Genomic DNA, 25,488 nt, shown 5'->3' with positions numbered 1-25,488 from the left:
GGAGTAAATGAAAAATTTACATCACTGATTTCATCAGCCCCTTAATATTGCAGCTAACATTTTACTAGATTACTTCTGGGTGATGGTAGACAGAGCCTGGGTAATAATGCCCTGCAAGTGTAACATGTCTGTAATTAGACTGTCCTGTAATTAGAGAGCTGACAACTTAGCCACAGCTTGCCACTAGCCAGTGACACAGCAGGACCCAGGAAATACCATAGAGAAGGACATCTGCCTGCCAATTGAGAGGGAGCACCCTAAGGAAAGCCAAAATGAATAACATGATAACAGTAATATTAGCAAAAAGCCATAGTGGACTGAAGACCATAGGTTCCTGTCAAAACCAAAGCTATTGCCTTGAAAATAAAGGGGTCACAGAATTCTCTCCGTCCTCCTGCCCCAGCAAACAATAAATGACAGATCTTACTGTTTCACAAAGCTAAGGATTTTTGGTGATGGCTATGGAAAGAGTGACAGAGAGGTCTCATCTTCCAAGCGGAAAAGAGGGGTGGTTCAAAACATAAATCTTTATGTACTAAAACCATTGTGCTTGCTGAAAGAATGCATCCTACTTGGTCCACAAGAGACAAAGGCAAGTTTATTAAAACTCCCCAAGGAAGCAACAGGAAGGAGCAATAAAAGAATGAGAGCCAGTTTTCCTTTATGCTGTTCTTAAGGATGCTTCCCAGACTAAGTTTTTCTGTTGGGGAAATTTTCTGATAAAGATTTCTTCCCCTTGTAATCTTTAAATTATGGGTCTCTCACCACACCTAGACCAGTAGTTCTAAATCTTCCTAATGATGCAACTCTTTAATACAGTTCCTCATGCTGTGGTGACCCCCAACCATAAAAATATTTTTGTTAATATTTCATAACTGTAATAGTGCTAATGTTATGAATTGTCATGCAAATATCTGATATACAGGATGTCTTGATATGCAACCCCCAAAAAGTTGTGACTCCCAGGTTGAAAACTACTGCCATAGAGCTTAAAAGACACTGTCTCAGTGGTTTTGGAGGTAGAGGAGAGTTAGACAGAATGAAATAAGAGTTTGTCCTGGGACGCCAAGGATCCCATAGACTCATTAGTTCTGTCTCTATTTTGGCTGTATTCCTCTAAGCGGTACTTGGTCCTACCTCCCCAAAGTCTTGTCAGGCCTCCAACTACATCCTGTCTCTGCCATTCTGGATGTCTGCCTTCACCTGTGACATGATCATAGCTTTATTTTACCTAGACTGAGCTCTACAGCAAGCATATCTCTGCTGATTTGTGCATCCTGCCATCCTTGTCCCTCTTTCATCCCATGGACCAGAGCTCAATGGATTTCCCATTGTGACTGTCTCCACCATCTCGGTAGTAGATTCACCAATGGGACATCATTGCCTGCTAAAATGGTGTCTTTGGAGTGGAACAACTTGTCACTTACATCTTTTGTATCTCTGTAACTCAAGAACTCTACTCTAATAGAAAATCTTGTTCCAAAGGCAAAGAGAGAAGTACAGCATGTGGGTGAGTGGAAATATACAGTCCAGAAAGGAAGCAGAGAGATGGAGAGAGGAGTATGGACAAGACAAGCCTGTATTTGAACTGAACATGTGCACTCCTCATTATTTATTCATTATTTATGCTCTGTTTACAAAGTATCTGCATTGTGTTGTATATAATACATTTTTTTCCCTAAAACCTTCTTGACTCTTTAAACAAAAGAAAGACTTCTTCCATGCATCCTATGGTTTGCATCTTCACAACATTATTTCTGGGGCATGATCTTTCCTCTAGAACATTTTTCTAAATCCCTCCATTACTCTCAAAGGCCAAGCTCAGAACCCACCCGTCCTCACATCACCTTGCCCCATTTTCAGGTTTGGTTTCCAAACTCCATATGCTTCCTTTGATCAAAATTTGTCCCTCCCTACTCCTTATTTCCACCTTTCCTGTTGTCCTCATGTCCCCTGGCCATTGTGGTAGCCATGCTGCCAGTTGGCCAGTTGGTAGCCATGCTTCTATGGTGCCAAGGACCAGCCATGGTTTGCAGAGGGGTTCTGAGAGAAGGAGTATCTGGGAGCAGGAAAAAAAAGACTAGAAGTCAAATCATGGGTCTAACCTGGTGGCCTAGGTTCGGTGGAGATGGCTTTCCAGACTTCTCCTTCTCTCTCTCTCTCTCTCTCTCTCTCTCTCTCTCTCTCTCTCTCTCTTCCTCCCTCCCTCCCTCCGTCCCTCCCTCCGTCCCTCCCTCCGTCCCTCCCTCCCTTCCTCTCTGTTCTACTCTGCTCTAGACAGCTTTTTGTTATTTTAAAAACAGCTCTCTCTGCTAGTAAAAAATTGAAAATCTTTCTCGATAGTTTGTGGTTTTCTGAGCAAAGTCAGTAAAGCTGCTATAAAAAATTATTGGATCTTCTGACCAAATCAGAAATCATGTTTAAAAAAAACATCTTGAAGAGCTGTATTCGCTCTTGAGAGATCTCCAGGTAGCTCAGCTCTCCCTAGGGAAAAATTCTAAAGAAGACCTGTTAGCTCATCTCATAAAGACCAAAAGCCCAGTATTTTATTTACATAGCAATTCAGTTATTTATTTCAGGTTCCCTTATGATTATTATATGAATCAGTATCCCATGACCCCAGCCCTTTGATTCTTAGGAGACAGAAGCATACATTTTTTTTCTTAACATTGCAAAAGAGTTCAGAGATCTGTCTGCCTTTGTGAAGCACAGATGATAAGGTGATTGGGAGGACCCTGTCCTGAAATTACCATTTCCACCATGCCTGGGCCTAACCTTGCCCTGTCCTAGGCTGACCCTGAACTCAGGAACCCATCTACCTTTGTAAGCATAAACAAAAATCTTAGCTGAGTGGGATCTCCTGTGATCACCACTCCTTAAATCTCTTTATCTTCTTCCTTAGTATCTTTCTGACAAGCTGTCTCACAGTGCAGCTGCCTTTGTTCCTTTAGATCCATAAAGCTTCTCATATAATTCATATTGCATCCTTATTTTTGCACAGTTTAGAAATTATTTATTTTTGAACTCATGTGTTTAGAAATCTTTCCTATAGCCTTAAGGGCTGTCCTGAAGGTCCCATTTACCATTTTGCTGAGATATAGCAACACCCTCAACTTTATGCTGTTTATAACCATCGTGGAGTCATTAACATTAACAAGGAAGACTCTCCTCAGAAGGAAAGAGTCCTCCATTGCTAGTACTGGTATTTCCAGAAAATATGTACATTATTACACAAACAATCCTTATGCCTATAGCAGCCATTGACACTCATGGAGGCTCACACTGGGGGACCTGTCCCAGGACAGGAACCATGTCACTCTGTCCCTACCAAGGCCACACTGGGCTCAGCAGTGAAAAAGCATTGAAGAGAAATCAGGATACTGCTATGTGAGGACTGCTGCCTCACTTTGCTTGCTCTGTGATCTCTGGTGAATCAGACGACATCTCAGGGCTTCAGAGAGTAATTGTAAATTGGAGATAATGATCCTTACCCTATGGATTGTTGTACAAAGCTCTTACTTTCTTTTTTTTTTTCTTTCTTTCTTTCTTTCTTTCTTTCTTTCTTTCTTTCTTTCTTTCTTTCTTTTTCCTTTCTTTCTTTCTTTCTTTCTTTCTTTCTTCTTTCTTTCCTTTTTGTTTGTTTTATAAACCTTTATTGGAAAGGCTACAAAGTTTATGTTATCACTGCATTGCTTAGACTTAAAGTGTTGTAGGGGAAATAACCTCAAATACAAAACTATTATGTGGTTGAATCTTGCCCAGGCTTGTTGCAAAATATTTTTGTACAATGGAGGTAGAGTGGATAGGGCAGTAATTTAACCCTCACAGGTCTTGATTAGTTTTGGGACATTTTACATCCAAGTTCTAATAGCTCTAGAAATGTCCTCAAGCGCTATTAGGCTCAGAGATGGTATAATACATTGAAAAATCTGGAGTCATTTTTGTCCTGTAGTTCCTTTGACAAATGTAAAAATTGTATACCTGGTATGACTTGGACTTCAAAGGGATGGGTTTTTAAAAATACTCCAGGAATGAAAAAGTCATCATCAGAAGATGGAAACATATCCTTTCACCATCGCCTTTGACAGCTGTAACACAAGTGAGGTGCCAAGCAGGGCATGGATCAAACTGAACCACAAGCACTGCTGGCTCAGCCACTCTGCATGCGAACCTCTGCTAGCCTAAGAATCTTAGTTTTCTACATAGAAAATCAAACAGTCAATGCTCCCCCCCAAATCAGATATTCAATTTAAATGAGACAGAGCAACTTTTCATACCATTTAATTAAAACAGCATTTTTAACAGGTCTATGTAAACATGGTTTTACTGCTGATCTATTACTTTATTTTCAAAAAAATGGGGTGCAAGAGGATAAGAGGCCTGGGTTTGTCCCAATATTCAGGTTAATCTAGGAGTTAGATAACTTGGATGTTCTGGATGCTACAGAGCATCAATTGAAGTGAATAATGCCTGTTTCAACCAACATTAGTGTTATTTAACTATAAAATGGGCAGGGACCGAAGGCAAAAGCCTCAGGCTGATGGGTTTTTAGAGTTCTTTCTAAACAGGAAAACTTGCACTCAAGGTGGGAGTCTCACAGCCATGGTCCAGTTTACACTCTAATCATTTATACTGCTGCCTTAGTAAGTCTTTTACAGTTATTTACAGTTATTTAAAGACAGACATTACAACTCATAGCTAACTTATACCAATTAGTGAGGCAATCGTTGATTAGAGCAAAATGGAAAAAAAAAAGAGAAAGCGGTTCCATTACGTCATAAATGCAAATTTGAAGGTCAGCATTGCAGACTGTTTCTAGAAAACAACCTCCTCCAGGGTCAAACTTCTTCTAGCCTCCAGCCCACTGCCACAGTCTGCACTTTATTTACTCCATCTTTTGCTATTGCCTGGTTTCAAGAAAATAGCTACAGGCCTAGGAAGATGACTCATTGGATATAAAATACAAGCTACACAAACTTGCAGACCAAGGTTTGAATGCCCAGGAACCTAAGAAAAAGTTGGGCATAGTAGTAGACACATCTATAATTGCCGAATTACCAAAGGAAGATGGCAGGCAAGACAGGAGATTCATAGACACTTGTGAGTGTGAGTAGCTAGCCTCATATACACAGTGGAACAACAAGACCATTTCTCAAATGATGTGTAAGTGAGACTGAATACTGACTTCTACAGACCTGCTATCAAAGGTGGAAGCCTGTATCCACATATAGTACATTCACCCCACCCAACCATCCCATACAAGTACATGCAGACATACACACACACAGGCGCGCGCCCCCATACTCTAAATTAATAAATGAGTATAGGGTAAAATAACCTTATTTTTTTCTTTTTTAAGGTCTTTTTTATTTTTAATCATGTGTGTTTGTGTGTTTGTGTGTGTGTGTCAGAGCCTGTCACTTGTGTGTTAGTGCCCTCAGAGGCCAAAGATATTGAGAATTCCTGGAGACAGAGCTTCAGGTAGTTGTGATTCATCTGATATGGGTGACGGGAATCAAACCCTAGTCCTCTGGAACAGTGACACAGACTTTTCATTGAGAATCCATATCCCCAACCCTTTAAAAGGTTTTTTAATGCGAAGGATAGTAGCAATAGTTCAAGATTTGAGGGCAGCATTTAGAGACTGGAAGCAGTAAGGGGTGAGATTAATGTTAGGTCACCAATATAGGACTTGTCCTGTTAGAAGGACTGAGGATAGGGCTTTCTTTCCTCTGTGAAAAGAGGGAGAAGGCAGTCCTGTGGAAGAGGCAATAGGAGTCTACTCTATGCCACAAAATAAACATGAATCAGATAATTTTTTCTGCCATGCCGCATGCATGTGTGTGTGCGATTGCCTGTGTGTACCTGTGTGTGTGTGTGTGTGTTTGTGTGTGTGAGTGAGTGTGTATTTCTCTCTGTGTGTACAGTGAATGGCTCAATAAACATTAATTGAGCAAATTAATCAGTTAAGTATTAAATCAATACATGAAGGAGAGCTCAAAATCCTGGAATGAGTCGTTCCAAGTCAGCTACTTTTGTACATGCATCTTACTTAAAGTTCACCATCCTAATAGTCTTCAGGACTGGAGCAATTTATCCATCAAGCAGAAGTGCTGCTATTCAAAGTGGTTTGATTAGTTTTTGTCTAGGCCTGGGCCAAAGTGCAGGAACATTTTTTTAACTGCAGAAAGATAGCATAAAAGTGAAAGTGAATATGAGAGGTTTAAAATGAGTCCAAAAAATGCTAAAATGTCTCTCAGGCAAATGGTATATTATGCCTTTCTTCCTTTTTTCTTTCTTTCTTTCTTTCTTTCTTTCTTTCTTTCTTTCTTTCTTTCTTCTTTCTTTCTTCTTTCAAAGCATTGCATAAGAATCCAAAATATTATTGCATGATATGCTACAGTAAAGATGCATATATTATGACAATCTGCATTTATAAGGTCTTTAAAGTGACCCTTTCTCTTTTTTTTACTGTACCTCACCACACTAGAGGAGATTAAGAAGGAAGGTCACAATTATACTCCTCCATTAGCTAAATTTTGGTATGTTCTAGAACACTGCGGGAAAGAGGGTAGGGATAAAGATAAAAGATGAATTAGATGAATTAATGAGCTTAGTGAAAGGTGCAGGTACAAAATGTAGTTGTTAACCTCAAATAAAGTTCATCTGCCAGGGAGTTGGTCCCTTTCCCTCATCTTATAGATACACGGCAGATTGGTAAAAGTTTCTGATCTTGAATCTGTTCCTCCTGGATTTTCAAAGCTCCAGAAGCAGATGGGCTCTCAGAACATCTTGCCTCTCTTGGCCTTTAGGAAGAGCCACTCATGTGTTTCTATTACATGGGGAGTGGAAGGGAAGTGGGGCATGGCAGCTCATTGTGCCCATAAAGCTTATAGATGAAGATGTGAGCACTTACAACTTCAGATCCTTTTGCCCCAGAGTCCTGAGTGCTGGAATTACAGCTGTGTCCCACCAAACCCACCTACAAGAGCGCTTAGGTGATGGATTCCATCACCTAATCCTAGAACTTTCTTTATTGTTCTTTCTAAAGATTTTGTGTGTGTGTGTGTGTGTGTGTCTCTCTCTCTCTCTCTCTGTGTGTGTGTGTGTATGTGTTATTTTATTCCTCGAGTTTTCATATATCACCAAATACTGCAGTCACGTGGAAGTCATAGCACACCTTACAGAAGTGGATTCTCTTCTTCTACATAGAGTCTGTGGATGGAACTTCCTTCAGTCATGATGCTTGTACAGCAAGCCCTTTTATTAAATGCTCAGCCATCTCATTGGCCCACATTTAAATAATTTCAAATCGCCTCTAAGTAATTAAACATAAGAGAAAAATGTAATTGCACTTGTAAAACTAAGATATTTTTCTTGCATAAATCCATATTTGTATGTTCCCTACTTGGTGCTGGATCTATCACACAGAAACAATGCTTCTCATAGCGTAATAATCCTCATATTTAATGAGAATTATTGTCACCACTTAGCTTTTCTGGTCTCACCCCTTTGTCACCCCTAAAATGGGATAATAATACCTTTCTTGTCTAACTTACAGGGTGATTTCCAGGACTAATGAACAAAAGCATTTAGAAAAATCGAACCTTACAAATGTACAGTATGAGTCATATCCTTATTTAATACTAATAAAAATAATAATCTTTTAAAATGAGCTTGTCTTGCCTTCCAATTTCTAGTTTTTCCTCCTACCTCTTTGGAATATTAAGATATGCAGATAAAAAGAAAAAAGAGGAAGGAGAAGAGAGAAAGCGGGAAAACTGGGGAAGGAAAAATGCTTTCTTTCTTTCAGTTGTTCACCTGGCCTCTTCAAAATCCCTTTCTTTAACCATTTATCATCCAGCGGGAAGCTGCTTCCTTATTGACTGCCAAAGCCCTCTACAGAAGGTAAATTAATATTTGTACAAAATACAACCTATTTAGTGGCCCAATAATGTTTCGCAAACACCTTAGACTTTCAGACGCATAGCTTTAAAATCACCAAACATCAACAGAGTGTTTTACAGCCCAATGAAGTCATTACTTGACAAAGTAATACATTTTTTTTTCTTCTCAAAACCTCATCTCAGTGACATCCCCATTGGCCTGGGCTTCAAGTTCCACATCTAGTAGATTCTTTTATTCCACCTTACCAGTTCTTATACATCACCAAACACTCAGTCCTGATAAATTTTTACCTCAAACCCAATTCTGTATCTCTATCGTTTCTCCCCACCCTTTCATGTGTATGTGTGTGCACATGCATGTTTGAATGTGTATAGTCTCATTGTTCTGTGGCTATATGTGTATCAATACTTACCACACTCCTCCACCTTATTTGTTTTCTATTAAATCGAGAGATCAAAGTTGTGGCTAATCCAACTGGCCGGCCTGCTCCATTTCTCCATTTCGCCTGCTCCATTTGGGTGTTGCAATCACAAGTGAATCGCCACACCAACCTTTAACATCTGAGCCATCACTCTAGCCCCAGTTTTCCATCTCTCCTGTTTCTGCTATAAAGCCTCTCTTCTTCTGACTTATTTCCAGTCCTCTTCCAACAATCACCAGAAGGATTTAAATAAACTATCCACCAGACAAGACCATTTTTTTTCTTTTTACTTCAAAAAACTCTGTGGCTCCCCATGACTAGCATCATGGTTCAGTTCTCAAAGTAGGTTCAGAGAAAGCTCACAGGGTTGTCTTAATATGAGGGTCAAAGTAATAGCCTTTGGGTTAGGGTCTCTATTCTCTCTTCATATAGACTACTATCATTCCATATTTTCTTTCTGCTTCAGAGTTCATGGTAGCTATTGCTTTGGGTTCTATTTTTTTTTTCTGTTAGAATTGGAAGTGCAGCGAACCATAGACTCTATGTGTGTATGTGCACATGGGCATATGCATATATATGCAGCCTATGACCTGTAGCCTTCCTGTCAAGCATCATCTGTCTCCTTTCCCTTCTGCCTGTAAAAGAAAGCCTCAGTCCACTTCCCTTCCTTGTACACCAAGGATTGCTTTCTCTCTTTGATTATGTTACTACATTATGCTGTGCATCATGAAGACCCACTGACCTTCATCTTGCCTTAGGATGCCTACATGGACTGAGCCTTTTCAGGATCTATGTTACTACCTCCAGAAAGTCTTCCCTTTTCCTGGAGTAGCTCCTCTCTGACAGCCATCGTGTACCAGTTCAGCTTTGAGACATGTTAAATGGTGGAGTGCAAAGGATTCTGGGTTCTGATCCTTGATCTGCTGCTAATCAGTTGTTTTTATAAGACACAATTCATTCATTGGTTCCTTGATTTGATCGCCCTTCACTTTATGTAACATACATTATGGTACAGGAAACAGTGAATCAAAACAAACTAAAAAGATCTTACAGTATGAAGTATAGTGTAGAAAAGCAGAACAAAGATGGAGTTCCATGGCAGAGGACATGCTTAGCATGCCTGTGGTCCTAGGTTCAATCCCCAAAATGGACCAAAAAAAAAAAAAAGAAAAAAGAAAGAAAGAAAGAAAGAAAGAAAGAAAGAAAGAAAGAAAGAAAGAAAAGAAAAGAAAGAAAGTACCTGAGAATGGAGTTTTTGTATTTGGATACCAAGTAGAACTTTTGCAGAAGACACAACATATTTTAAACATATCTTACTTAGTATAGAAATAGGGGAAGGTATCAGGGTTACTAGTTGGTCTTTGTAGTCATCTAGTCCAGAGACCATGGTAGTTTGTATTTGTGACCATGATCAAATTAATGAGATATGCAAGATGAGTAAATGTTTCAGATTTTTTGTTTTCTTTTGTTTTGGCTTGTTTTATTTGATACAAGGTCTCCAGAGCCTGAGCTAGCTGGCCTGGAACTTGCAAGGTAAATCAGGTTGGCTTTGAACTTGAGGCAACCTCCCCACTTCTGGTTCCCAAATGTTCCAGAATTCTGGGCTCACAGGAACGTGCCATAAATAGAGCAAGTTTGGGTCTATTTGTGAAGTAGATCTCAAAGACTTTGTAACTGGTCTTAGGTGAGGTTTAAGGGGGAAAACATCAAAGATGACTTCTGAATTTTGGAATGAAGCAGCTAGAAGGATGGAGTGGGTGTCAGTAGTTGGAGATAGTAGGGATTTCTCTATAGTAATTTCTCTAAAGAAACATAAAGTTCAAAGTATGTATTAGACCTCAGACATAGAGATGTTTAAGGATGCTATGAGAGTTGTAAGCCAGAGCCTTCACCTATAGATGACATTAAACATCAACAAAGCCAGTGAGATCACACAAAAATATCAGCACAGACACTCAAGAAGTGCTGAAACTCCAGCAGAACAAAGGCATTTAGTTGAAAGAGATGTGATTATTAAGAGATTTTGTTAAGAGACTATGTGATTGGGACTGTTTTTGAGTTGGTAGAGTGCTTGCTTCGTGTTCTAGTTTGCTTTTCTACTGCTGTGATAAATAATACAACCCAAAGCAATTGAGGGGAGGAAAGGGTTTGCTTCAGCTAATGCTTCAAGGTCACAGTCCAGCACTGAAGGGAGTCAGGACAAGAAGTTGAGGCAGGTACCTGGGGAAAGAAACTGAACCAGAAGCTATGGAGGGATGCTGCTTACTGACTCACTCACTATGGCTTGTGTTTAGCTAGCTTTCTTATACAAACTAGGACCACATGTCCAGGGAGGCAATTCTCAAAGTGGGCTACCCCCTCCCAATCTCTAGTCAGTCCCTTAGTTGGGACTCCTTGCTATCTATTCTGGATTGACTAGCCAGGATGCCTAGCATACAAGGAACCTCTGGGTCTAAGTCCAAGCATTGTATAAACCAGTTATGGTGACTCATCTGTAAGGAGCACTACGGAAGTAGAGGTAGGTGCATCAGCAATCCAAAGTCATCCGTTTTACTATACCATCCCCTTTTAATAGCATATTAAGGCTAGCCTGGGATACATGAATCCCTGTCTCAAAGTAAACAAATAAGACTATATAAAGAAGTGAATATTTGAAGTCACATGGAAGTAATCCAGCATTTTAGGAAAAATGCAGACAAAGGAGAAAGTTCCTCCTGAGGGCCTTGAGACGGCCATAGAATCAAGAATCGTACCCTGGAAGGTCGGTGTGTCATGTGAATTTGCAAGGAGCAGAAGGATAGCAGATAGCTTGGGCACAGAAGTATGACAGAACCTTAACATTTTACGTGCTGCACATGATTAAACCACTTATTTAAAAAAAAACCCACCATGCAGCAGTGAGTTTGCTCATTTCCTCTCTCTCTAGTTTCTATATCCTATCTATCCACAGATCATGTTTAACATTTTTCTCCACTGTGGTGATCATATGCTACTTCCTTGTCGCATTCCTCTCTGTGCTCACTACCACCACTGTGTCATACTTGGACAATTAAATCTTGCTTCCAAGTCACTTTTGTGTTCCCACAGCCACTTCACTCAAGAGTGAAAGCTAACCTAGAAAGGTGACTGTTGTGAATAGCCCTAGTATTGTTTGTATTTTGATGTTAATTCCACTCTCCTGGGAGGGGCTGTGGGTAAAGAGTGAGTCACATACTCAAGTGACTTCTTGTGAACCATCCCCTAATGAATAAAGGAATAGAGGAGCCAATCACTGGGCGAGTAGGAGGGACTTCTGGGTTGGATAGGGGAAGAAGAGAAGAGGAGAGAGATAGCTTGAGGGCAAGATGTAGCTAGTAGTTTCTCCCAGGTCTCCCAGCTTATATGGCAAATCCTCCAGAATTCACCATGGGAGGACTTAGATTTAATATGGTTTACAAGATTAGCATTCTAGCTGTTGCACCCAGAGATTGAGTTACCATTGTTTCTGAACTAAGATTGTGTGGTGTTTTTCTTCACTGAGGCTGCTCAATTGGGAGAGAAAGGTACAGTAGCAAAGGGTTTGCCTGATTTGCACTACAAAGGTCGTGGGGGTTTTGAAGCTTGGGGCTGGTGTGGTAGTGACCCACCCGTGGGAACTTAGCTTGTTGGGTGGAGAGATTTCTGGAGCTCAGGGCCAGAGACTATGCCAAGATGAAAACACCGGATGGTGCCATGTGCTGGGCATAGTGCAGGAACTTGCTGTTCTTTTTTAATATTTCCCACAAGTGACCATGTCACTTTGCACTAAACTTTGTGCTCTTATAGTTCTATATTCCACAGTAGGACCAAACAGGTTTTCTGGCCTAAATATCCTGTTTGACCTTACCTGTGTCTCCTGCAAAGTCAACCAAATATCACTTCATTCATCAGAGTGCTCTTCTTCTCTTTCATTATTATTGTTGTTATTGTTACTTTTAACTTTTAAATTTCCTTTAAGAAAACATTGTTTAGATTGTTTTATTTTATGTGTGTGAGTGTTTAGCTTGTACGCATGTTTGTGCAGGATATTAGTACTCAGTGCCTAGGGAAGTCAGAAGAGGGCTTCAGATCCCCTCAAACTGGAGTAATGGATGGTTGTGAGCCACTGTGTAGGTGGTTTCTAGGAATCAAACCACGTCCTCTGCACAATCTACCAAAGTTCTTAATCCCTAAGACATATCTCCAGACTCAATAACTAGTTATGTTATAATACTTTCATACATATAAATCAATATTATCATTGCTCTTTTTTCAAATTAATTGTTCCATTGCTCACCCCATCTTCCCTTGCTAAACTTTTCTTTCCCCAAATAGTTCATTTTGCTTTTATGTCATATATATATTTCATTATCCTTTTTTTACTTTCCTACCTATATACCTCTTTCTCATAGTTCCTTTTCTATTTTCACCCCCTCCCATATAATTACCTATACAACATTTAAATCTAGATTCTACATAAAAAAAGAAAAAACATGGTGGTGATTTTCCCAAGACTGGCTTATTTTACTTACTGTAGTTATTTCTGGTTCAGTTTATTTCCCCAAAGATATCATAATCCTGTACTTTTTAAAGGTAAATAAAGTTCGATTGTGTATATTCATGTACTCTGCTTTCTATATCCATTCATCTATTTAATCAACAGAAAACTATTTTTTAAATTTTATTCATTTCGATTTTATATATGAATGTTTGCCTGTATGTATACTTGTGTACTGTTTGTATACTGGGCCCAAAAATGCCAGAAGAGGGCAGCAGATCCCCCTGGTATAGGACTTACATATGAATGCTGGAAACTGAACCCAGGTCTTCTGCAAAGAGCAGCAAAATTCTCTTAACCACAAAATCATCTTTCCACTACTTTCCTCCACACATTTTTTTTGTTTTTAAAGATTTTAATGATTTATTTTCTTGTTTATTGTTTTTTAGATGTTTTTAAAAATGTGATTTGTTGAGATACATGTATGTGCATGAGGTTCAGTGCCTGGTGCCCAAGGAGATGTTGGATACTGTCTTAATTGAAGTTTCTATTGCTGTAATAAAAAACATCAAAAGCAACCTGGTTTTAAAAAGGGGGTGTGGTTATTTCATGTTATTCTTCCAGGTAACAGTCCATCACTGGGGAAAATCAAGGCAGGATCTTAAGCAGAGCAGAAACCTGGAAGCAGGAACTGAGGCAGATGCCATGGAGGATTGCTGCTTACAGACTTGCACTTCATAGGCTGTTTAATCTGTTTTCTTTCTTTTTGTTTAGATTTTATTTACTTTATTTTATGTATATAAGTGTTTTGTCTGCATGTATGTCTGTACACCATGTGCATGCAGTGTCCTTCGAGGTTTGAAGAGGTCCTGAGATCCCCTGGAACGGGACTTATAGAGGGTTCTGATCCATTATATAGGAGCTGAGAATCAAACCAAGGTCCTTTGTAAGAACGACTAGTACTCTTAACCGCCATCTTTAGCCTTTTTTCTTATAGAAAAACTCAGGGTCACCTGCCCAGGGTTAGCAGCATACACAGTTGGTAGGCTTTTTTTGGCTACTACTTGTACTTTAAAAAATTTTAAATTGCCATACTCTTTTTAGATTTCTTTTTAAAATTTATTTTACATTTATGTGTATTTTACCTGCATTTTTGTCCATGTACCATGTGTGTGTACAATACCTGTGAAGGGCAGAAAAGGGTATTGGATCCTCTGGGTCTTCAGTTACAGACAGTTGTGACCTGATGTGTGGTTTTCTGGCAATTGAACCTGGATCCTCTGTACTAGTACTTTTAATTGCTGAGCTGTCTCTCCAGTCCCCAAACACAGTACTCTGAAGATAAACATACTGACAACCATCTCAGTTTTCAAGCATACCCCAGATGTTCTTGCCTCAGGGCCTCTGTGCTTGTTATGTCCTTGTTCATTCTATATGGTGTGTTCTACAGCATGAATCTTGAACAGGAGCATCTTCCTGTTCATCCAGTCTGCGGCTCAAAGTCCCTTCCTTAGAGAACTCTTCCCTAACTACTGTATCTTAGGTACCCACCATCTCACCCACTTCTAATAAATTTTTAATTTAATTTAGTTCTTTGCACATCATGGTGTATTTTCTCACTTACAGACATTTCTTATTTCTCCTTCTTCTCTTCCTCCTCCTTTTCTTCCTCCTTCTTATTGCCTATTGTCTACCTCTGTATTAGTTACTTTTATATTTCTGTGATGGTATATCAAAATGAAGTCAACTTATAAAAGAAAATGTTTAATTGGGGGATTGCTTAAGTTTCAGAAGAGGGGCCATCATAGTGGGGAAAATGGCAGCAGGCAGACAGGCATAGTACTAGAGCAGTAGCTGAGACCTTACATCCTGATCAGTAAGTTGGAGGCAGAGAGAATAAGACTGGGCCTGGTTTTGGATCTTTTAAGCCTTAAATCTCATCCTCAGTGACATGCCTTCTCCAAAAAGGCCACATCTCCAAATTCTTCTTAAAATGTTTTCACCAACTAGGAACCAAGAATTCAAATATATTAGGCTATGGGAGTCATTTTCATTCTCACTCAAACCACAATAAATCCTGCTTTTCCCATCCCCATATGAGTAGACTATGTGAGCAAAATCTTAAATTGATGCCTGGAACAATCTTTAGTACATGGGAGGATCTCCACAAATAAATATTAAATGGATGGATACTTTGCTTTTTTTTTTTCTCACTGGTGACAGCAGGAAACAAAACCCAGCGTCTACCCTATGAAGAACACCTAGGCCCACAGTGGATTCTCAGGACAGAGGTGAAGAAATTCCTGCCTTTTGCTTCTGAGAGGCCTCCAGAAAACAAAATATAACATGATTCTGGACCTTGGTGACCAGCCTTATCACTGTGCATTAAATTTATAGGAAATGATGCTCACCTTTGGTTAGTCCTTTCACAACTCCCTGCTCAACTTCACAGTACGTTCAAAGGAAGAAACTCTTTTTTAACAGTACTGCCCAGTGTCAAGATGCATATGGAAATCTAGAGTTAGCAGCCATGTGCCACAATTCCCATATGGTCCAATTTCAAGTCATTTTAGTATGGTAGGATTATGTTATTATTTGTACTTTAGACATGGGGAAACTGAGTCTCAGATGATTTACAGAACTTGGCACTGAATCTGATGGCTGACAGTATGTCTGTCAGAATGTTGGTTCTAAGTGAAGCAAATTAAGCAGTTATTTTCACAAGGCTAGGAAAAAGTTTTTGATGTGTAACTCTATAAGATCCAGAAAGGCCTTTGAGATTATTCAGGCTACAGCTGAATCTTTAGAAAATCACAGAGGTCCTCAAGATTCAACTCTGGGGATTTTTGTTTGTTTTAGGAAGATCTGTTTCATGCTAGACAAAGAAATCTCTCCTAGCTTCTCTGCTGCACACATCTGGCACAGAGAGGCGAATGGGGCTAAGAGACCAGCCACTCAGCTCTCATCCTGGCTGCCAGGCTGGCTCAGAGGTATAAACTGGCTGTGTTAGCATGTTTCAGCAGAGTTAGGAAACAAAGATGTGGGGAGGGGGGCTTTGCTTTAGAAAATGCTATCAATCCATTAGAAAACATACCAGACAATTACTCTATTGGAGGAGAATAAAAGCCTGGAAAAGCCAGTCATTTCCCCTGGTGACTGTTTTGCTGTGGAGAGGAGGCATCTGTACCATTCATAATTGTAGTGCAGAAATTGGCACAGCAAGAAACCCCAGTGCCAGCTGTTCCAGGTAGACCAGATGTCTTAAAGGAGGCTTTCTCTACAAGTACACAAAATGCCTACTTCCTGTCACATTCACTGCTGAATAAATAGCTATGTGATATATAGAATAGATTTATTAGTTCAAAGCTGGGGATTGAACCCTGGGTCTTCTGCATGATAGGCAGGTGCTCAACTCCTTAATTCTACCCATAAACCATACACTAATTCTTCCTTAATTGGGCATTCTTTTAAGAAATGTTTTTCCAATTGTTCTGTTGTTCCATAAGCAACAACTATTCCTCTCTCTCTCTCTCTCTCTCTCTCTCTCTCTCTCTCTCTCTCTCTCTCTCTTTCTTTCTTTCTTTTTTGATACAGGACCTCATATATCCCAGGCTGAACCCAAACTCTACATGTGGTTGAGGAGCCTTTATACACACTAGGCAAGCACGATACCAACTGAGCTACATTTTCCTCAGCCCATGAAAGGCATTGCTTGATTTTCTCCTTATCCCATCAGAGAGTTGGTCTGCTTCCAATAGATGCTAAGCAGGTCCTCTGCTACCAGATGTTGGAACAGAGGTGAAAGGAAGAAGCCAGTTTCCATTTTACTGTGAGCAGTGTAGAAGGACTGAAGAAGAAAAAAATTATTGGAGAACAAGACAGGGTCTTACCACTATCATTAGTAATCCAAAAGAGGACAGAGGGTATAAAAGAAAGCACAGTGTTTGGGAGAGGTATAAAAATCATCCATGATGTCACAGAGGCAACTGTACATACCTAAGATGTTTGGCTAAGGGTGCTCTGTCTGTGAATTTAAAAAGCATGTAGTTCATTAAACATTATGTATTAAGGTCTTTCTATATCTAGGTAACTAACTGTTCTAGGCATGAGATCTAACAGTAAAAAATCAAAATCCAAACAAAAGCAAAGAGGGATCTCTGCCCTTGTGCAGCTTTCATGCCAGCAGGAGATTCAGAAAGCATCAATGATAAAAATAAATTATATAATATGCGAGTGGATGATAAGTGCTCTGGCAACAGGGAAAACAAAACCTAAAACAGTGATAGATACCTCGAGTCCAGAGTATGTAGGTCTTGCAATTTCAACAGGTTTTTGTGGAAGTAGAATTCGTGTGCAGAGTTGATAGCATGAAGAACCAGCCATGCAAATTGATGGAAAAATATTCTGCAATCATGGAGTAACCATTGAAAGGGGGAATAATTTAGGCTAAAAGCCTGAGATTGAAAGGTACATTTGGGAAATAGCAAGGAGGTCAGGATTGCCAGAACAGGATAAGTGTTTGGAAGGATGGGGAGTGAAGGGAAAAATAGGGGAGAGGGTCCCAGCATCTAGGTATTTGTTAGTACTTCTTTGACAGAGACTTTGGCTTAAAGAGGAATAGAGAGATTTTGCACAGTTCAGATATGTAACCTTTCTGACTGATGTTGGCTATGTGTGTGTGTGTGTGTGTGTGTCTTCTAATCTGTCTTTGAGAATGTGTTGGCATAAAAGGAAAGGCTTTCTCTTTTTCAGTATGTTGCCTTATATGACAGGGTTGCTATGAGATTCAAATACATAAGTGCTTTAAAAATTATAAAGCATACTCAAATCATAATTACTTTATTCAAACAATAAGGTATTCTAAAGCCAATGTCTTTTTGGCCTCCTGGGCTCCAGAAGTTACAGAATTTACATTAAACTAGGCTGTGTATAAGAAGCTAAAAGAAAATTTGCCCTGCCTATTCAAAAGAAAATCTGTAATTTATGCCTGAGTTTTATTTCATCTAGATTGTGCAGATTGTTACTGATTTTATGCTTAATTTGGAGAGAAATGCCTTAAAAATAACATGGAAGTCCTGGGTCTGAATACTGAAGACTTTAAATATAACAGCAGAAGCAGAAGTCTGGGAAGTTTAAACCTATTTCCTCTTCCTTAATCCAAGAGAGAGAGAGAGAGAGAGAGAGAGAGAGAGAGAGAGAGAGAGAGACGCACTGGCTAGCTGGAGCCTCCAAGCCAGAGCCTCCAATCTTTCGCGGGAGGCATTGGCTCTTTGCGGTGGCCCTGTCGCCAGGTGAAAGCTGTCTGCGGTGGGGGTATGCACTCTAGTGAAGCCAGCTGACCTTCACTGAGTCTGGAGGGAAATTGTGAAGAGTCTGAGAGAAGACTCCTTCAGACTCTAAGAGAAAGAAGAAAAAAAGGTGAAGCCCTGAGAGAAGCCTGAACCTCAAGGAAAGATAGCAGTGAGTTAAAGAACAGGCGTGATTATCCAAGGTAATTATGTAAAAGAGAAGAAACCCTAGGAGTTCTAAATGGCTGCAACTTGGAGTTTACTCTGTCTAAGGTGAGTGTTCAGTGTTTGGTTTGTGCTTCTCCAGCAAGGTTTCTTTCCCCCTCCCCTTTCCGGTTTTTGCCCACCCTCAATTTGAAAAGGCAGCTTGCTCCGCCCGCCAGACTTCACTAGCAACCCTCCCTTCCCTGTCATCATCAGCCCCTCCTAATTAGCGCTGCACCCCGCCCCCACCCTGGCTCCTGGGACCCTGAGTTCTCTTTTCCTCTAGTAAAGAGCAGCTGTGTTTATCCCTGCACCCCGCAAACGCATCCTGTGCTTATTTCACCGACGCTGCCGTGGTGGTGCTGCTGTCCAAAGAACACACCTTTCCAGCCAGCCCAACAGCCACGTCTCGCTCCAGTGGTTCAGGGAAAGCAGAGGGAACTCTTGAGCTCTCCAAACTGAGCCCACTCCGCTCCGTATCTCCCTTCCCTTCCCCTGACAAACGATCCCGTCTTGATCTGATCGTCCTCCTCGCTCTTTCTCGATCCCTAGTTCTGTTTACGGAAACCTAGGGCCGCCTGCGGTTGCCTTGCTCTCCCTATGGTTTTTGGAGGCTGGAGGTAGTGTGTCACGGTCTTGCAGCACGCTAAGGACTGTTGGAGCAGATCTGAAGGATCTGGAGGCTCCGGGAGCGGGTGACAGGAGAGTGCCCCCTCCCCCTGGGCGGGTGGGGGTAGGGAGGCGAGAAAGGGACTCGGCTTGGGAAAGGAGGCAGGGAGGCAGCTGCAGTGCTGTGAGGGGTGCGTGCGCGTGTGCCAAGCTTGCCCGCCGCCTCCTGGTTCAGTCTGCGATCTTTGGTGCGTGGGACACTGGGCCCCAAGAGCTGGGAAGCAGGAGCAGCGCCCCTCACCCTAGCCTCTGGTCCTCAGAGCGCCTAGAGGTCCTCTGAGCCAAAGCTCTCAGGGCGGGGCGCAGGACCCGGACCGTGCTCCCCGCCCCCGCTCCTTGTGCCCAGCTTGGCTCCTTCTCCATTGAGTTTTCCCGAAGCGGGCGCCCATCAATGGTCCTGCTTGGGGATGCACACGCAGCTCACGGCCGGAGGGGGGTAGCAGCCACCGCCTCCAGGTACTGGCCCTCCTGGGTCTCCGCCACCACCCGCTGCTGCCACTCAAGCCCCAGGCGCACTGAGAGGTCCTGGCCATGGGGCTGCTGAGGCTGCCTTTTCTGGCGTGAGAAGGGGCAACGGAGCCTCCAGGCTCTGGGGTCCCCAAGCTGCCTACATGGATGTCTTCAGCTTTGTGAAGATTGCAAAGCTCTCCAGGTAGGGACCGCGCGCGTGTTTTCTTTGCACCTAGGGCTGCCGCAGAAACTTGGTGCTTTATTTTTCTGGGGGCTGGAAAGAGCAAAAGCTTTAAAGAGCAGCCAGGCTGAAGGTAGGACCAAAAGCAAAGGACCTGAGGCTGCTGCCTTCAACTTATTTCTCCCTTTCTTTTGGGGGTTTATAGCCACAAGCATAGAGCACACACATACACACACACACACACACACACACACACATCCACACACATACACAGACACACACACACCCCGCATCACACCACACCACACCATACCACACCACACCACACCAGATAGATATTCAAAACAGCTTGTTTTCCATCAGAAAAGGCCCCAGTGGAGATTAGGGGTCACACTATATGTTAAGGGCCAAGAGACAATGGTTGAAATCAATTTTACTAGGGAAAGCCAGAAGTATTTCAAGCTTGGATACTTGATTTCCAAACAGCAAGGACCCAAAGTCCCCCCTTTCCCACCCCTAAATTACCCCTCCATGCCCTGGAAAAGTCAGTTTGAAGGTTGACCCGGATGTTTCCAGCAGCGACCCAGATGGCAAAGTCATGGAGGTAGAAGAGAAAGGCTTTCAGCCATTCTTTGAGTAACTGTGGAAATCTAAAGCTTTGAAGATTTAGAAATTTGCTTCTAAGTAGTTGTGTAATGATTGAAACTGAAGACGAATCATCAAACCAGGACGATTTTCCCCCCAGCAGTGTTGATATGAGAATAGTTAGTAGCATTGCCACTTTGGGGGTACTGAAGTAGTATCTGGTCAGAGTACTCATCTATTCCCTGCCCTGCTGTGCTTCCAAAAACTTCACTGAATCCAACAAGCCATGGCTTGTGCTTGGGGCAATAACAAAAAGAGGTGGGCAGGAGAGGTGTTAGAAAACTATGTCTTCCTACTTCCTTGCAAGACTCTGGCAGACACTGTGCACTGGAAGTCTAGGGCAATAATCGTGAGATAGGCACGATTTTCTTCAACATAGAAAGTAACATGCTATACTATCCTTTATTCCTTAATTCTATCGGATAAGAGTGAAATGTGATGATTGCATCAAAAAGATGAACAATCTCAAAAACTCGAGGCAGAAAAATATGTTGACTTGATTTGCCCAGTCCTATCAGAGGCACTCACAGCCCTCAGGTTTGGAGCCTGCCGACAACCGCAGCTCTTTGTTTTCCCTGCCCATCCCTGTATGCCCTCAATCATATAGGTTAATCTTCACATCAGGCATAGATTACTCTAGGGAAAGGATCCCTATGTAACTTACTCTGGGAAGATTGGAGATACTAGGGTGGTAGATAAATGTGTCCTAGAGCCACCCACGAAGGTCCCTGCAGATCACAGGGGCGGATGTGAGAAGCAGTCAGTGGCTATATGTGACAAATTATTTGGTTTCATGCTGATTATTTCAAAGGGCCACGGTTTCACACCACTGTCCTCTTAACTTCCTCAATGCTTCTGCCCATGTATGGAAAAATAAACAGCTAGCAAATAAGAACTGTGTACAGGAAAGAGCTAAGGGACAATTCTGGGATGTTGGGGTACCCTCTGTGATATGGGGAGAGAAAAGTTCAGTGAACGGTATAGGCTAAAGTAACAATGAGCATTTTTGGTGGCCTCATGCTAAAAGCAGCAGGATTTACAAAACATCCAGAGTCTTTACATAGTCCCTAAACTTTGGTTCCCTGGAGAAGTCACTATTGTAAGTCAACAAAAAGATATATTGTATCTATTTTGGCTAGATGCTAGCATATCTTTGTGGTTTCTACAAGTTCAAGTTTTTTTTAAAACCCAGGTCAGATTGAGTGTGTGTGTGTGTGTGTGTGTGTGGGTGGGTGGGTGTGTGTGTATCGAAGGGGGTAGGGGGTTGTGGTGGGAGCAGGGAGTAGAATCTTTTTTTAAAGAAGAGTTAAAAATTCAGAAAATGAGTATAAATGTTATTTTCTGTCCTGATGTCATCCACTAGCACATTTGTTCTAAAGGGAGAAAATGCTTATATTCTGAACCAATGTGCCCACTGGGAAGCCTTCCAGCCTACTGGACTTTTTCTGATCCCCAGTGTGAGCTCTGGGGTGGCACTCAAGCTGGAACAGGGATGACTTTAGGGGGTCTGTGGCTGTTTGCATCTGCCCTTGAAAGACAACGTGTGTGTGTTTTAAACACTGTTAGAAAAATCAAGTATAAAAGTGCTTACACAGCAGGATTTCCCTGATTTCAGGATGAATAATCTTCCTAAAGGATTTAACTTTGATCAGCATGGTGGCTTGAATGCTTCAAATTCTCCTGACTTACAGGCAAACACATGGAAGTTACCCTGGGTTTGATTCTTAGCCCTTTCTTTGGTCTTAGGAACTTCAGTTTTAAAATGTTGATTCAGAAAGCATTTGCTGTAACTGTTAAGTGTCCGATTTGTGAGTAAAGACAGTGGTCATTGAAGAACATTCAAAGAGAATATTAATCTATGCTGTAATCAATAAGCCAAGTGCTTTGACTTTCTGAAGCGCCTATATTTAACTATTTGTCTACTGACTTGGTGCCTTTTTTTATCATATAAAAAGTCAGAGTTCTAATTGCCCCTCAAGAACCCAGTGCCATCATATCACTGTCACTTAAAATAAATACTGCCAAGCTAGATTAGCTAGCAAGTGGTGGTGACCCTTTAAGCCATCTGTGTGAGTTATGACCCTTGAGTGGATTTGTTGTGTGGGGGACACTGTGTCATGGTTCTGTCTGAAGATTTTTTTTTTCGTATTCTAATTTTCTGGTTATTAAACTGCTTTATAGTTTACATGCATTTTTTTACATTGCTGTTTCCTTGGTAACAGTTATATATCATTTTTCCCATCCTTGTAGATGCGAGCATTACAGATGATTTCTTTATAACCCAGTAATAGTATAAAAATAGGCATTTTTTTATTGTTACTTCTCTTGCTGCTGACTACTTTGTTTGTAAAGCAGATACACTCTCTCAAATGTTTATAGAAGAACGCAGTTCAGTAGAAAAACATATGATTATGCCGCTTCTGCCTGAGAGGGGTGAGTTGAAACCCCAAATTCATAGAGGTTTTATTAAACTGAGCAATGCATTCATGGATTGAGTGACTAACTTCAATTCTATTTGATGGTGGTGTCCAAAGTATTGATGTGAAGAGTCTTCATTTTAGTAGTAAGAAAATTCAGAGCAAGCTATATTTTACATCTTTAAACTGCTTCCTGGGTTATTTTCTTTTATCAGTATTATTATTTTGGTCTACAGCAGTGAATAAAGTCTGTCATAATAAAGTAGTAATTTTGCAACACGTATCTTACTTTTAAAGAAGAGTGAATCATTTGTAGATTTCTCAGATTTTGATAGAAAACCCACTTAGATACAATAAAACTTTTATTGTTTTTCCTTTATATTATCCAGAATTAACCATTTCCCAGGGAAGAGGGGAGGTAAAGAGAAAAGCAAAGGAGTAGAGCCTTGCTGGCTCCCCACCCAAGTAATTCTGCCTATAGTGCTGATAATAGTTAGCTCTAGAGACTAGCGGTGAAAGACCCCAAAGACTCTGGATTTGAATTTTATTAAAGATGCTACTTCCTCATCTTCTGAGTCCTTTCTGGTACTGCTGACTTCCGCGGCTGTCAGGAGGCGAAATGATGAAGAGTTTCATAACAGAACTAGATTCCTGTTTTAGGAATATTTAACTTTGGTTTCCCAGGGGCTGCTAGCATACAGTGCACAAGTCTAGTCAATCAGCTTTAGGGAGAAGGCACATAGCTTTTGCTCTGCTATTTCATCTCTCTCTTTTTCTCATCATCTCTCTCTTCCCCGCCCCCTTTCTCATAGACTGTAGTGATAATGAAAATTACTTATACTTTAAAGGGATGGCCTGGAAATTCTCACTTTCTGCTTTCTGTTTAAAGCTCTTACAGCTAGCTGGTCATTCTTTCCCGTTTACACACACACACACACAAACACACACACACACACACACACACACAGGGATTGTCATAATAGTTTAACATTATTAGTGGATAGAAAATTGATCCATATATTGTGTTTTCTCTTCCTTTTGCTGTGCTAGGGATGGAGTGTAAGACCCTGTGCATGCTCCCACTGAACAATAATTCTAATCTCTAGAAGTGTATCATCTTGAAGGAACCATGTTGAAAACACTGATTTTGCTCTTAACATAGAAGAAAAAAATGAGGATTTAAAAAGATTGTTGAAACATACATACAGTCCTGAAATGCATCACCATCATATATAATTAAATGCTTTGTTTTTGTTTGTTTGTTTGTTTGTTTGTTTTTGTAACATGGTCTCATTGTGTAGCTTGCTTTTACCTCTTAAGTTCTGAGATTAAAGGCATGAGCCACATTTCTCTGCTACTTTCGTTTCATTTTTATTGGAGGCAGGACACTTATAGTTAAAGCTGTCCTCAAGCTTATTATGTAGTTGAGGATGCCACAGGAACTTCAGTTACTCTCCTCTTCCCATTGTTTGGATTACTGGGTTAAGATGACACACCTGATTTATGTGGCACTGGAGATCAAACTAAGAACTTCATGCAAATATACAAGTACTCTACCAATGGAGCTCTATCCCCACCCTCACAAGATGATCTTGACTCTCATCATATCAAACAGAGAATGATGAGGTTAAATCAGCAGGTTAGAAAACTGATTTAAATGCCAAATCTAGCTTGCTGTTAGGGCACAGACTGTGAGCTAAGAATGAATTTGTTATTTTTAAATGGTTTAACAAAACAAAAGAAAAGAAAACTATGAAATTAAAATTCTAGTGTCTATAAATAAAGTTTTATTGGAACACAGCCATTCTATATCGTCTATGCCTGAATTTGCTGTACAACAGCAAAGTTGAAAACATGCCATAGAAATGCTGTCTCCCAAAGCTTAAAATGCTTACTGTCTCTTACAGAAAAGTTTACTTCTTTCAGTCATTTTTTCTTTTCTCTTTTAAAATTTGTTTTATTTGTTTTTTCAGAATTTTATACAGTTAATTTTGATTATATGTACCCCTAACTCCTCCAAGAAATACTTCCCCTTTCCTGCTCACCCAATATTGTGTCTTCTTTTTAACCCATGAAGCCTAATATGTGTTGGCCATATAATTATGGATATGTTGCCTCTTACTAGAGCATCCTTGGCCTGCCAATGATAACACTCTTGAAGAAAACTGAGGTTTCCCATTGTCAACACCTAAGGACTGTCAACAATATAGCTCCTGGGCTAGGATGTCCACCTGTCTCCTCCATGCTGAAACTTTGTCTGGTTTGAGGGTACTTGGGACTTGTCTACATTGTCACACTATGTATATCATGTACAACATGTATATTATATCACAGTATGCATTATATGTATAGCTACCCTGTTATCTCTGGAAAACATTATTTCCTTGTAGTCATCTCTGGCTCTCAAAGTGATTTGTCTCCTCTTTCACAACAATCCCTGAGCAGTGAAAAGGGATTATAGTATAGATGTTTCATTTAGGACTTTTCCCTGTACTTTGGGCAGTTATGGGCTTTGTGTTGATCACCATCTAATTTCTCCTATTTATTTCTTTTTTTTCCACATAACTATTTACCAAATGGCCCCCAACAGCAGCCACCCAACAACCAACAACCCACTCTGTCTCTCGGGGACATTTAATATACACCAGAATTCCAAATATCACATAATTGCAAAAACTGTTGCTGGCAAAATCACACCCTGCTAGATCAGAAGGCAAATCATAGTCATCTGTCGTGGATAATCTGAAGCAGCCCCATCTCCCACACCTGGGATTAAGATGAAAACATTAATTTATAATATTTCCATATAT

The 25,488-nt window shown here is 40.7% G+C and overlaps 1 protein-coding gene across 5 annotated transcripts in view; it reads left to right on the top strand.

Moving 5' to 3' along the window:
* Frmpd4 (FERM and PDZ domain containing 4) overlaps nucleotides 1-25,488 on the top strand; it is a 992,697-nt gene that overhangs the window by 352,606 nt on the left and 614,603 nt on the right. Inside the window, exon 1 of one of the 5 annotated variants that reach the window (XM_028761861.1) lies at nucleotides 18,006-18,385. The exons of 2 other annotated variants lie outside the window; for them this stretch is intronic. In XM_028761861.1, the coding sequence (XP_028617694.1) occupies nucleotides 18,354-18,385 (32 nt within the window). In that variant the 5' untranslated portion in view covers nucleotides 18,006-18,353. Of the gene's footprint in view, nucleotides 1-18,005; nucleotides 18,386-19,158; nucleotides 19,638-25,488 lie in introns of those variants that run through there. 2 more of the 5 variants (XM_028761870.1, XM_028761849.1) reach the window with 2 other exon arrangements.

This window comes from Grammomys surdaster, unplaced genomic scaffold (genome assembly GCF_004785775.1).
Source record: "Grammomys surdaster isolate TR1022 unplaced genomic scaffold, NIH_TR_1.0 131, whole genome shotgun sequence".
Taxonomy (NCBI): domain Eukaryota; kingdom Metazoa; phylum Chordata; class Mammalia; order Rodentia; family Muridae; genus Grammomys; species Grammomys surdaster.
This window is presented reverse-complemented; position numbering and strand designations above follow the sequence as displayed.